At 35.0% G+C, this 13,188-nt stretch overlaps 1 protein-coding gene across 3 annotated transcripts; it reads left to right on the top strand.

The window, feature by feature from the left end:
• Positions 1-23: 23 nt before the first annotated feature.
• Positions 24-11,285, top strand: CSTF1 (cleavage stimulation factor subunit 1). Of its 3 annotated transcripts, none has more exons than XM_003757671.4 (6): positions 24-128; positions 2,757-2,947; positions 3,439-3,716; positions 4,097-4,294; positions 5,170-5,560; positions 9,292-11,285. In XM_003757671.4, the coding sequence occupies exons 2-6, from the start codon at positions 2,779-2,781 to the stop codon at positions 9,549-9,551; spliced, it is 1,296 nt and encodes a 431-aa protein (XP_003757719.1). In that variant the 5' UTR covers positions 24-128; positions 2,757-2,778; the 3' UTR covers positions 9,552-11,285. The 3 variants fall into 3 exon arrangements, with proteins under 3 accessions (XP_003757719.1, XP_023350275.1, XP_012395141.1); XM_023494507.2 differs by lacking the exon at positions 24-128 and adding an exon at positions 138-396; XM_012539687.3 differs by lacking the exon at positions 24-128 and adding an exon at positions 1,609-1,647.
• The last annotated feature ends 1,903 nt before the right edge of the window (positions 11,286-13,188 follow it).

A 13,188-nucleotide genomic window follows, 5' to 3' on the forward strand; every position in this document is an offset into this window, starting at 1 on the left:
CCGGCCTGCACGCATGCGCCGTGGGGGTGGTGCTAGGAGGCTCGTTCGAGCCTTTTGCCACCATTTTACAAGCTCAGTTCTTGGCGCTACTTTAGCCAGGCGGCGGCGGACCAGTTTCCGGAGACCAGGTATGAGCACCTAGCCGCGAGCCGGAGTCGCAACTTCTGCAACGCCGGGGTATGGGGGGTCCAGGATGCCGGAGAAAGGGTCTGGAGTCGTACGTGCGCTGTCTGGAAGTGGGAACCGAACGAGGGGGCGTGCCGGGCCCGGGGTGGCCGGGTGTGTGAGAGGGTCCGGGCCGAGGCCCGAGTCCAGAGAGGCCCGAAACCGGCCCCCCGCGGTGTCCTCCAGAGTGGTTCCGAGACGGGTCACACGAGGGGGCCGCAGAGCGGAAAGGTAGGGGCTGCTACGGGTTTGGCCAGATTAGGGAGGCAGCTGCCCGGGACCCGGCACGGTCGCGCCTTCCTGCCTCACTTGCGGCCCCAAACAAATACCAACCACCCCAACCTTCGTCTGTTGTCGGGCCCCTGGCGCATCCCGACAGATGCAGGTTCGCCGTACTTAACGTTGACTCCCCCGCCCGTACCCAGGGAAGTAGTTTAGTCCAAAGTTTGGTAAACTGTGGGTCGCGACCCCATAACCGTATGTGAGGGTCTCGAGAAATTTGGCAACAGTAAAAGAAAGTAACACATTTTCCGACAAGATTTAATTCTTTTTGTAAAAGTAAACAAGTATATCCATTTCATTAGTATGCAAGTTTGTTTTAGCCTTTAATAAATGGTAAATTTATGTGCAGACTAGATAATTTTTTAGAAATAAATTTCTTTATATTTTGTTACCAGTAAACGTTTGATTTATAAACCAACTTATTATAATTATATATTTGTAAAAATTTCTCAGGCGAAAAGGTGTCCAGGAGTAGAAAAATTTTAAGAAGCTCCGGTTTAGTTAACAGGAGGCGTGTGTTATGATTTTAATATTTGAATTGAAGTTCCTTCTTACCCATCACTACCATTATCATGCCTGGCAGATATTCGCTGTGTACTGGGAAGGAACTGGGGATAGAAATCCTACATGGGAATTAGGAGTTCTGCTCCTTGGTGCCTCTGAGCCCTTTGCCAAGGTTACTTTCCTCTCTCTGGGCCATGGTCTTAAAAGTTGTCTGACAGATGTCTATTAAATTCTTACTCTGTGCTAAGTGTACAAACACAAAAGTCCCACTATCAAGGAACTTAGATCTTACTAGTTTGTGACAGTAACCTGTAAGGTGTGTGATTTCCTGTGGCTTAAGATACCCTGACCCAAGAGAGGAAAGAGAATCATGATGCTGGTCCAGAAAAGAGCCATGTTTCCTTGTCTGCAAAGGGAAGCTTATGACTTCTCATGATAATGTTTTTAAATGGGTAAAATAAGATTTCAAAGAAAAATAATTATGTTGAGATGCATTTGTCAAAGGTCCTTCCTAACTCGGCTTTCTTGTTGTTCAGTCATTTTTTTTTTCAGTCCTGTCCAACTCTTCATGACTTCATTTGGAGTTTTCTTGGCAAAGATGCTGGAGTGGTTTCCCATTTCCTTCTCCAGCTCATTTTACAGATGAGGAAACTGAAGCAAACAGGGTTAAGTGACTTGTCCAGAGTCACAAAGCCAGTAAGTGTCTGAGGCCAGAATTGCACTCAGGAAGATGACTTCAGGCCAAGACTATCCATTGCACCACCTAGCTGACCCCAAATTAATTTAGCACAGGACAAAAAATGGTAGATTTGAATTCAGACTGTCAAATCCCTATTTTGTCCATTGTATGTCACTTCTGGACCTTGGACAAGTAACTTAATCTTTCCATGGCCTCAGTTTCCTTATCTGTAAAATGAGGGAGTTGGTCTAGATGGCCTTTGATTTTTTTTTTCCAGCTCTAGGCTTATGATTATGATCCCTACCAGCCTTAATTCTCTGATCTAAACGATCTTAGGATCCTGGCCATCTAATGTTTCCTCTCTAAATATACCAACTTAGGGTTGTCAAAATCAAAACTCCTAAACCTGCCATAATTTTCTTACTAGTAAGAAGTAATGAGCAAAACCGTCCAAATACCACCCAGAAATAAGCTTGTTCTCCCTCTTAATAGATTAAAACCCATGTCAACTTATTCTCCTTCCTTGTTTCATCCTCTAAAAGTCTTTTCCATTTTCCTCTAGTCTGAGATGATCCCATGTCATCTTTTTTTGCCTTTCCCAGATGGTCTCCTGCCTGAAAGTGGCCACTTTCATATATCTTTTTACTTCCCCTTAGTAGTACCTTAACCTGACTGCTTTCCTACCTGTAAACACTTTGCCCTAGGGGATAGGCAAAACTCCCTATTGTTCTGTGTAACTGTAACGGGGGATCTTAACCTTATTTTCTGTCATAGTCCCTGTTAGCAGTATGGTGAAGCTTTAGGACTTCTCAAAATAATGTTTTTAAATGGGGGAAAAAAAGATTACAAAGGAAAAGAATTACATTGAAATGTAATTTTCAGAGTTTGGTGAGGTTTTGATTTTGGTTTAGTTTGATTTTTTGGGAATCCCTGCTCTTTAACTATCATTACCTTGAGATGAGTAAAGTACCCAATACTACAGAAGTTATTCATCTTTACTTAAATGGTGTAAGGGCTTATCTTAATTTAGAAAAACAAACTAAGTATATGAAACAAATAAAGATCATATTTTGGTTTTGGGGGGGTGTTTTGTTTGTTTTCAGTTTCTGGCTTTTTTCATTTGCAGGTGAAAGGTGATTGTCACCAAAATGTACAGGACAAAAGTGAGCTTAAAAGATCGCCAGCAACTCTATAAACTGATCATCAGCCAACTGCTCTATGATGGGTATATCAACATTGCTAATGGTCTCATCAATGAAATCAAGCCTCAATCTGTGTGTGCACCCTCTGAACAGCTCCTTCATCTCATCAAATTAGGTATCTTGCAAATTGGAGTGTGGGTTTTTTAGATGTGCATTTGAATGTATATTTATTGCTCTAACTATGTAATGGGTATAAGAGAATATCACTTCTCGAAGAATATTGTGGAAACTGAGTTCCTGTAGCTTTTTTAAAACTTGATTTGATGGTGATCATTGTAACTGATTCCCAAACAAGGGACAAAAGAAAACGGGCTAGAGAAAAGCAAAGCACTTCTCAAGAGTATTACTATCATGGTGGCAGACATTTTGAGCTCTAAATGTCTCCTACCCACTATTAACTGGGCATTGTCACTAAGAATATCAGAGAAGAGCTCTAGAGAAGGAAAAAATAATTTCACTCCAGGTGTGTTAATTGTCATTTTTGGTTTTCTTTTTATCCTTATTTCCTTAAGTTGTCAGCCAATAGTCCTTTTTATTCCTGCAGTTTGGGAGCCTATAGGTTTAAAATTTTGAAATAAATGTTTTCCCCTCAATATTCTCTTTCAGGAATGGAAAATGATGATAGTGCTGTTCAGTATGCAATTGGACGCTCAGATACAGTTGCTCCAGGCACAGGAATTGACCTGGAATTTGATGCAGATGTTCAGACCATGTCCCCAGAGGCTTCAGAATACGAAACTTGCTATGTCACATCTCATAAAGGACCATGCCGTGTGGCTACTTACAGCAGAGATGGACAGTTAATAGCTACTGGATCTGCTGATGCTTCAATAAAGATACTAGATACAGAAAGAATGTTAGCAAAAAGTGCTATGCCAATAGAGGTATGGTCATAATATTTTTACCAGATGGAGCCATAATTTAAGACATTTTAAATAATGTTTTTTTTTATTTTTTGGCTAAAAGTTGTTACTTCATTTATATAAGGATTCTATAATAGTAGGAATTTTTTTTTACTAAAAGTCCTTTACTAAAATAGACTGATACCTTCCCTGCTGCTACTGAGATTACATAGCTTGAACCCAGTTTTCCTAACTTCTAAAGCCAATAAAAATAAGGCCATTCATAAACATTGCATCATATTGCCTCACAGATATGTTTTAAGATTGTATAATTTGTTTAAATATGTCTTTGTGTATGTGTATATACACACACACACACATTCTGCTTTTCTGGATGATTTTTTTTCCCCCTTTGCCTCTAGGTAATGATGAATGAGACTGCCCAGCAGAATATGGAAAATCATCCTGTCATCAGAACTCTATATGATCATGTGGATGAAGTTACATGTCTAGCTTTCCACCCAACGGAGCAAATTCTAGCATCAGGTTCAAGGGACTATACTCTTAAGTTGTTTGATTATTCCAAACCATCTGCCAAAAGAGCCTTCAAATACATTCAGGTTGAAAAATGTTTGATACTTGTTTTGGGTGCATATATTTAAATATTAAGTACACTGATGACAGAGGCGTCCTTTTTCCCCCTCAAGTGATTAGATAATTAAAAGCCATCCATAGTGTCCAACCTTATAACCCAGGTTCAGCAAAATATCAAAGAAATTCATTTGCATTTCACTTTCTCATATTGATAAGAACAGTAATTAGCCTTAAGAAAAAAATTTTTTGAAAGGCTGGAACCTTAGCATTTTAAAAATACTATTTCTATCACCATCATCTCAACTCACCTTCTGTGTACTATATAAACTTAACTATAAATTGGGTTCCTCGCTACAAAGAGACCAGAAAATAGGTTCATTTGAAACCAGCAAACTTTTTCTGAAAGGTGACATCAGTTTATGACTAATCAGGAAATTGATTATAAGAGGTAAATAACATAATGTTTACTCAATAATTCTTTTCAAAGTGATCAATACTCTATTTAAATTTTGGGAAGTAATGGGACCAAGTAAGGAAACAAGTAGATTTGGAATATACACTTAAGAGTTGGAAAGGACCTAGAAAATTAATCCAACTTCATTATTTTATGGTTAAGGAAACAAGTTGAGAGGTGAAATAACTTGTCAAAGATCACACAGCTAGTTAAGTGGGAATGTCAAGGTTTGAAGCTTATTCCACTTTTCACTGTCATAACATTTGACTATCTTGTACCAAAGATACTTTATATCTACCAACCTAATTTTACTCAATTGGATAGTCCTTTGCCTACAGTAGTGCTTGGGAGAAATTGTTTAATAAGTTTCGTTCTAAAGCAACATATTTCCCATAATTAACATTTGTGTGCCACCTAGTCACATAAGTCTAATGTTCTCTTTAATAGGAAGCTGAAATGTTACGTTCAATCTCATTTCATCCTTCTGGAGACTTCATACTTGTTGGAACCCAACATCCAACCCTTCGGCTTTATGATATCAATACATTTCAATGTTTTGTGTCTTGCAACCCTCAAGATCAACACACTGATGCAATATGTTCGGTTAATTATAATCCTAGTGCCAACATGTATGTGACTGGTAGTAAAGATGGCTGCATCAAATTATGGGATGGTGTCTCAAATCGTTGTATTACTACTTTTGAGAAAGCACATGATGGTGCTGAAGTCTGCTCTGCAATTTTTTCCAAAAATTCAAAATACATTCTTTCAAGTGGAAAGGACTCTGTAGCTAAACTATGGGAGATTTCAACAGGACGAACATTAGTCAGATATACAGGTATGTGCAAATACATAATATCACTACCATATGTTTGTCATGTGTTTTAATGTTTCAAAATACTTTCATATTATTTTGCTTGAGCTACACAGCAACCCTGTGAGTTTCCTGATAGAAGTATTATGTCCGTTTTATTTTTTCAAACTTTTTAACATTTATTTAAAATCTTGCATTCCAGATTCTATTCCTCTCTCCCTCACTCTCTTCCTCCCCTCCCTGAGATGCAGTTAAATATATGTTATACATGTGCAATCATGTAAAACATTTCTATATTAGTCATTAGTGATGATTCAAATAAAAGGAAAAAAGAGTGAAAAATAGTATGCTTCAGTTTGAATTCAAATATCAGTTCTTTGGAAGCAGATGGTATGCTTCATCATTAGTTCTTTGGCATTGTTTTGGATTCTATTGCTGAAAATAACCAAATTATTCACAATTCTTCATCAAACAATATTGCTATTACTGTATAAAATTGTTTTTCTGGTTCTGTTCACTTTGTATCAGTTCTTGTAAAGCTTCCTAGGTTTTTCTGAGATCATCCTACTGGTTGTTTCTTCTACACAATAAATATTCCATTGCTATCATACATAAACAGCTTGTTTAGCCATTCCTCCAATAGATGGACATTAACTTCACTTAATAGTTCTTAGCCATCACACATTTTTTTAACACATAGGTTTTTTCCCCCCCTTCTTGTGTCTTTGGAGTATAGACCTAGTAGTGGTATTGCTGGATCAAAAGGTACAGTTTTGTAGGTTTGGGGGCTTGGTTCCAAATCACTCTCCAGAATAATTGGATCAATTCATAATTCCACCAGCAGTGTGTTAGTGTCCCAGTTTTCCCACTTCCCCTCCAATGTCCAACATTTTCCTTTTCTGTCATTTTAGCCAATTTGATAGGTGTCAGGTGGCACCTCAAAGTTTTAATTTGCAGTTCTGTAATGATTTAGAGCATTTTTTTTGTGGTTATAGGTAACTTTGATTTCTTTGAAAACTGCCTGTTCATATCTTTTGACTGTCAATTGGGAAATGACTTATAAATTTGACTCAGTTCTCTATATATTTGCCTTTTATCAAAGAGATTTGTTAAAAAATAAAAAAAAAATTTCCCCCATTTTCTGCTTTTCTTACAATTTAGGTTACAATGATTTTGTTTTGTGGGGGGGGGGGATTTAATTTTATATAATCAAAATTACTTATTTTACATTTTGTAATGACCTCTTATTTTCTTTGGTCCTAAATTCTTCTCTTGTGTATACATCTGACAGAAAGTGTTCCATGCTCTCTTAATTTCCTAATGGTGATATCCTTTATGTGTAAATTATGTACTCATTTTGAACTTTTCTTGGTATGTGGTGTGAGATGATGGTCATTCCCTAATTTCTGCCATATTGTTTCCCAGTTTTCCCATTAGTTTTTTCAAATAAGTGTTTTTTTCCACAAGTTTAGAACTTTGGGTTTATCATATACTAGATTACTATGGTCATTTGCTATAATATAATTTGCACCTAATCTAGTACCCTGATTCACCTTTCTTAGTATCAGATAAGTACTTCTTTATAATGTAGTTTTGAGATCTGGTGGGGCTAGATCTCCTCTTTTTATATTTTTTTCCCTTAGTAATTCCCTTGATATCCTTGAGCTTTGGTTCTTCCAGCTTAATTTTGTCATTTTTTTCAGCTGTAGTTTCATTAATATTGCACTGAATAAATAAATTAGATGGGACTGTCATTTTTATTATATTGGCTCAGCCTGTCCATGAGCAATTAATATTTTTTCCAGGTGTTGATCTATCTGTGTGAAAAGTGCTTTATAGTTGTGTTCATTTAGTTTCTGGGTTTGTCTTGGCAGGTAGACTCCCAAATATTTTTATATCTTGCAACTTTGTAAAATTTGTTAATAATTTCAAATAATTTTTTAGTTGATTCTCTAGGATTTTCTAAGTATATCATCATAGCATCTGCAAAGAGTGATAGTTTTGCTTCCTTATTGCCAATTCCAATTCCTATAATTTCTTTTTCTTTTGTTGCTACAGCTAATAGATCTAGTATAATATTAAATAATAGAGATGATAATGAGCATGCTGGTTGTATTGATATCCATTGTATAAGTGAGAAAACAGAAGTGATTTGCCTAAGGCCACACAACTAGAACATAGCAAAACTAGACTGGAGCACACTTTACCCCGTAATACCATTGATTAGATCATCTAACTACTCTGATTAAGATAATGATCCAAGACAGTTCCAAAGAACCAGTGAAAAATGCGCCATCTCCAGATAGAGAACCTAATGAATTCTCAGATTGACGCTTGCTTTTTGTTTACCACTTTATTTTCCTTGCTCCCCTCCATCCCACAATCAATATGGAAATATATATTACATTATTTTGCATCGATATCATATTGTTCACCATCTCAATGGATAGGGGAAGGGTTAAGGGTATAGAAGGAAGGAAGGAATATGGAGCTTTTAAGAAATGAATATTAATATATTGTAACAAATTTAACATGTATTGGTCTACCTGCCATCTAGGGAAGGAGGGAAAAATTTGGAACAGAAGGTTTTGCAAGGATCAGTGTGGGAAAATTACCCATGCATATGTTTTGTAAATAAAAAGCTTTAATAAAAAAAAAATCATTAGGGAAAAAAAATTAATGTTAAAAGGCAGGGAGGGGAGGATTACATATAGAATTATAGTTTTAGAGCTGCAAGGTACCCTTCAGAGATTTAGTCCAGCCTCCTCTTTTAAGTTAAGGAAACAAATCCAAGGTGGTTGCGATTGCCCAAAGTTAAGAGTGTACTGTCAGAACAGAAGTTGGATTTGAATCTAGATCCTTTTAACTCCAGTGCTAATGCTCTTTCCATTATGACACATTATTAGAATTGAATTCTGCTCAGTCTAAGATGACATCACTCATTTTAAAAACTTGGTAGTGTTTTTATTCTTTTCTATAAAATATAATGGATCAATCAGAAGCCAGAAAGTACATGAAGTATTGAAATATGATCTTAAATTTACTGAAAGTATGAGTAACCATTAAATAACTGATATAAATAACACAAAGTAATTAGAATAATTCAAAAGAATTGAATCACAAAATAACCAATAGGGGAGGAATAGTGGAAATAATCATCTAGCATCTGTATCACATAATAGTGTAGTATTTAGTATTTAATTCTGCTTATTTTCTAATAAAATATGTGCAGGGCACAGAAATGTGCCCTATTTCTGCATAGGGCTCTTAGTTGAGTTGTTGGTAATCATTTATCCTGTGATCCTCATTTTATAGATGACCATATAATCATTAAAATCCTTTATATTTTCAAAGTACTGAGACCATTTTATTTATTGGGTATTTATTCATGAGTTTTTTCAGCCAGCAGGGTGCAGTATTTCTTAAATTGGCCAATTCTTTTTATAGTACATTATTAGTATTGTGCATTCTGATTATGTATGTTTATCATATCATTATATATCATTAAAAGAAAGTTTGTTGTTTTACAATGAATAGCTAATTTTTTGGTGGTAGGGGTGTAATTGAACTCTTTTGCCCTATGAGAATATTTGAAATAGCCAGTTGAAATTGAAAGAGCTGATTAACTCTAATGTATAATTTTGAAATGATGAGCTTTTATGGAATTAAAGTGCTTTAGTGCTTTGATCATGTATGAAGTTATTTCATGGCAACTTAACACATCTTCAGAAGCTTAACAGTCTAATATTTTACAGGTGCTGGCTTGAGTGGACGACAAGTACACAGAACTCAAGCAGTCTTTAACCACACAGAAGATTATGTATTACTTCCTGATGAAAGGACAATTAGTCTTTGCTGCTGGGACTCGAGAACAGCTGAACGAAGAAATTTACTTTCCCTGGGGCACAACAATATTGTTCGTTGTATAGTACATTCTCCCACCAACCCTGGCTTCATGACTTGCAGTGATGACTTCCGTGCTCGCTTTTGGTATCGGAGATCAACCACAGATTAGAGATTCCTTCTTTGAATATTCTTTTCTCTCCTGCTCCCCAATTTGCCCTGTTACTTTACATAGTATATATATATATATATATAACTTTTTAAAGTATTTCTTAATTCATTGTACCATCTTATGGCAATCGTGGTGCCAACACTAGAACCTTCCTGAATTTGTACAAAATTTTTTTTTACCTTGATTTAGAATCATGGTGGAAAAAGTTGGAAATGCTGATATATATATATATATGCAGTTGTTCCACATTCACTGATTATTACAGTGTGATCATCACTAAGTACAGTACTTATCATTTGCTCACAATAATTAATCCTTTTTATAAGGAAAAATTTTTACATTTTTTCTAGTTCTTGAAAAATCTGTCATCAAGAATTTTCTTTTGGCCTAATTGTCATCTAATGCACTATTATCCCGTTACATTGAATTACTTTAGGGAAAAAACAACTTTGTTAGCTGCATTGGTGCGCTGGTGGTCCTGCATTTCTGAGAACAAATAATTGTGCCATATTTAAGACCTCTTTTAAAAATAGCAATTCTACCGAAAAATATTGTCCAGTAATAAAACTCAGATCTGCAATACCTAAGCGTTACATTTTTTACTTCATTACAACGAATTTTTGTCCAAGATAGATTTTAACAATACCATCCATGTGAAATTTTTATCTGCAGTTTTTGCTTTTCTTTGTAGTATCTTTAATAAGGCTATAGTATGTGACCATGGACTACAAGTTGTAATGTCAACATGTTTTTAATATCTGGAATACAGTAAAAGTTAGGCATTAGAGATTATATTAATCTCTGTAAATTACAAATGTTGATTGGTCTTCCTCATGAAACCTTTAAATGATATTTTTCAGTTGTTTTTCAAATGAACCTTAACTATCTTCATCATAGAGGCACATAATACCTACCTCCTATCTTTAAAGATTTGTGCAGTTAACCAACTCTCTTTTTCTTGAAACCTTTTGAAGATAATTTCTACTGAATTTAGTTAACTTTATTAACAAGATAAAAGACTAATCTTGACCTCACTATTCTGTCTTCCAAGTAATTGCTTCAGTTTAGGTTGTCCCAAATATTAAGTGACACATACCAAAGTGGGGACATAGAAAAGTGCTTTTGACCAAAAAGCATTTTACAAATATAGGCAAACAACCTTATAGGACTTAAAACTTGAGAACAAAGTCCCTACATAAATTTAACATGTTATAGCTTTTTGTTTTAAATTCAGTTTTGTTGGATATGGTAGTACTTCTAGACTACTAAAGTGCTCATATGAGAATCATTTCAAACAAAACTGTTTTGTTTTAAAGCATTTCTAATAGAGGGTTGCAATAAAATCACAGAGGTCTTGTTTTTGGATTGGCATAGAGTTCCCAAAGATTACACATTAAGAAACTACCTTCTGTCCTCAAACTCAATAACTCAAGGTTTTGTTTTAAATCTTGGTGTGTAAATATGTAAATTAGCTATTATCAATAGATATTCTGAAGGATTTGAAGCAAATATATTGCAAAAAAAATCAGAATCCAGAACTACTGAATTATTTTTAAAATTTTGCTTTACAAGGTGATTTTTTAAGGAGAAGATGTAATTTATCTTCATTTTTGCACTTCTTAAGGCATAAATACTTGAACTGGATGATCACATTGAACATCTAACAAGTTTATTTGAATGTTCAGGTTCATAAATTATACAATTTCTTGAATTAAAATGATTCGTATGTCTGCACTTCTCGAAGCTTCATGTGCTTTGTTGAATCTGATCACAAAATATTTTTAAATATACAGATTCACTGAAGAGTTTAAAATATATTAATGCTCTGAAGTCATACAACTACCAGGAGTTATTTTATGGCATGTGTCATCATGATTTATACCACATAATACTAACATTCAACTATTGAATAATATGCAACCAAGATATTACTGTCATATTACATTTTTTAAGACTAAGAATAAGTTTCATTTGTATGATTCCGTTTTGAACTCAGTTCCTTGAAGAAATTCAATTGGCCAATATTGTAGAAGCTAGATTTGTTTAATACTTTAACTATTTTTGTTAGATATGTATTATTAGTACCTACATGTGTGTATCAAATTTTAAGTGTAGAGGAGACTGGCCCCAAACATAGATATTTTTGCTAGAGCATTTGGGTTGGGAATATGGAGAAGTGAATGGGAATTGTAATCTTTCTTATTTGCCAGAGATGTTATATTGAAAAGTTATATAAATATAATATCAAGTCTCAGTTCTCTATAAAATGAAGACATTACCTAGACAGTCCCTATGGTCTTTTTCAGCTCTATTATGTATATAATAAACCATGCTGGGAAATTCTACTGATGACAAAGTTCTTCCATACTTTAGATGAGTTTATGGTTATTGTGACCAAACTTTTAGAAATAAGTCTTTGAGGTTAGCTAGGCTATTTTGTTGCACATAACTCAAGCCTACACTGAACTCTCACCAGTTTAGTATAGAACCTATCACAATTTATATCCAATTAGAATAACTTCCAAAAACTCAGTGTCATACTTATATCATAGAGGCTTTTGGAAATTTCAGCAGAGGAATATTTGGTTATATTGCTTTCCACCTAACACTCCTTAATGTGTTTTTAAATGTCTTCTTTCTTTATGCCTTCTACCTCTTTACAGACAACCCACCAACTATGCTCTTAATCTTTCTCTTGGTTTGTTTGGGGTTTGGAGTTTTCTGGGTTTTGTTGTTATTGTTTTTGTTTTTTTAATATTAAATGCTTGCTTTTACAGAAAACTTTTTTCCACTCCTTTACTCTCATCTTTTTGATAGGTGAAAAATGACAGGAAATTTAAACTGTTTTTTTTTTCCTGCTCTGTGTTTCCTCCCCCCTTTCCCCCATCATTTTCCTATGTTTCCACATTCATCCTTTCTGTACTCTTCTTTCATATCTGCCTTAATCCCATCCTTCCCTTTCCCCAGCCATTGTTTTATAAACCTTTACTATTACTTTTTTATTCTCTCATCCATGGGATTAGATTAAGAAATCTAAATTTCACAACAATGACTGAAGGATCCTTATCTACTCAAACAAGCATCAAGAGAAGGGGCATAGCTACCACAGAGATAATACTTAAGGTTTTTGTTTTTGTTTTGACCTGACAACTCTGGATTTGGGCTATAATATTCCTGCAAGTTTTTATTTTGGTATTTCTTTTAGGAGGTAACCAGGAGATCCTTTGTTTCTAGATCTTTATAGTTCTCTTCCTCCCTACCCCCACCCCACAATATAATTTCCTTAAATAGCATGTTCAGGTTCTTTTTGCAGGTAGGAAGAGGATGTCATATCTTTCAAGTAGTCTAATGATTCTTAATATTTCTTGCTGACCTGTTTTTTAGGTTAGATACTTTTGATAACTTTACTTTGTTTTCTACTTCTTGTGTCAGACTGTTAATTCTTGTTCCAGTTCTTTTTTCTATAATTCTTATCTATTTTCCACCAGCATCTTGATTTTCTTTCCAATTGTTTCTTCTAACACTTTCATGGATAAAATCATTTTTAGTTCTTTTTTTGAACCTTTATTTAATCTCTTCTAAGTATTTTAATTGATCTTGTGGGAAAGCGCTTTTTCCTCTGAAGCATTTCTTGTAG

Source organism: Sarcophilus harrisii, chromosome 2, assembly GCF_902635505.1.
Source record: "Sarcophilus harrisii chromosome 2, mSarHar1.11, whole genome shotgun sequence".
Taxonomy (NCBI): Eukaryota; Metazoa; Chordata; class Mammalia; order Dasyuromorphia; family Dasyuridae; genus Sarcophilus; species Sarcophilus harrisii.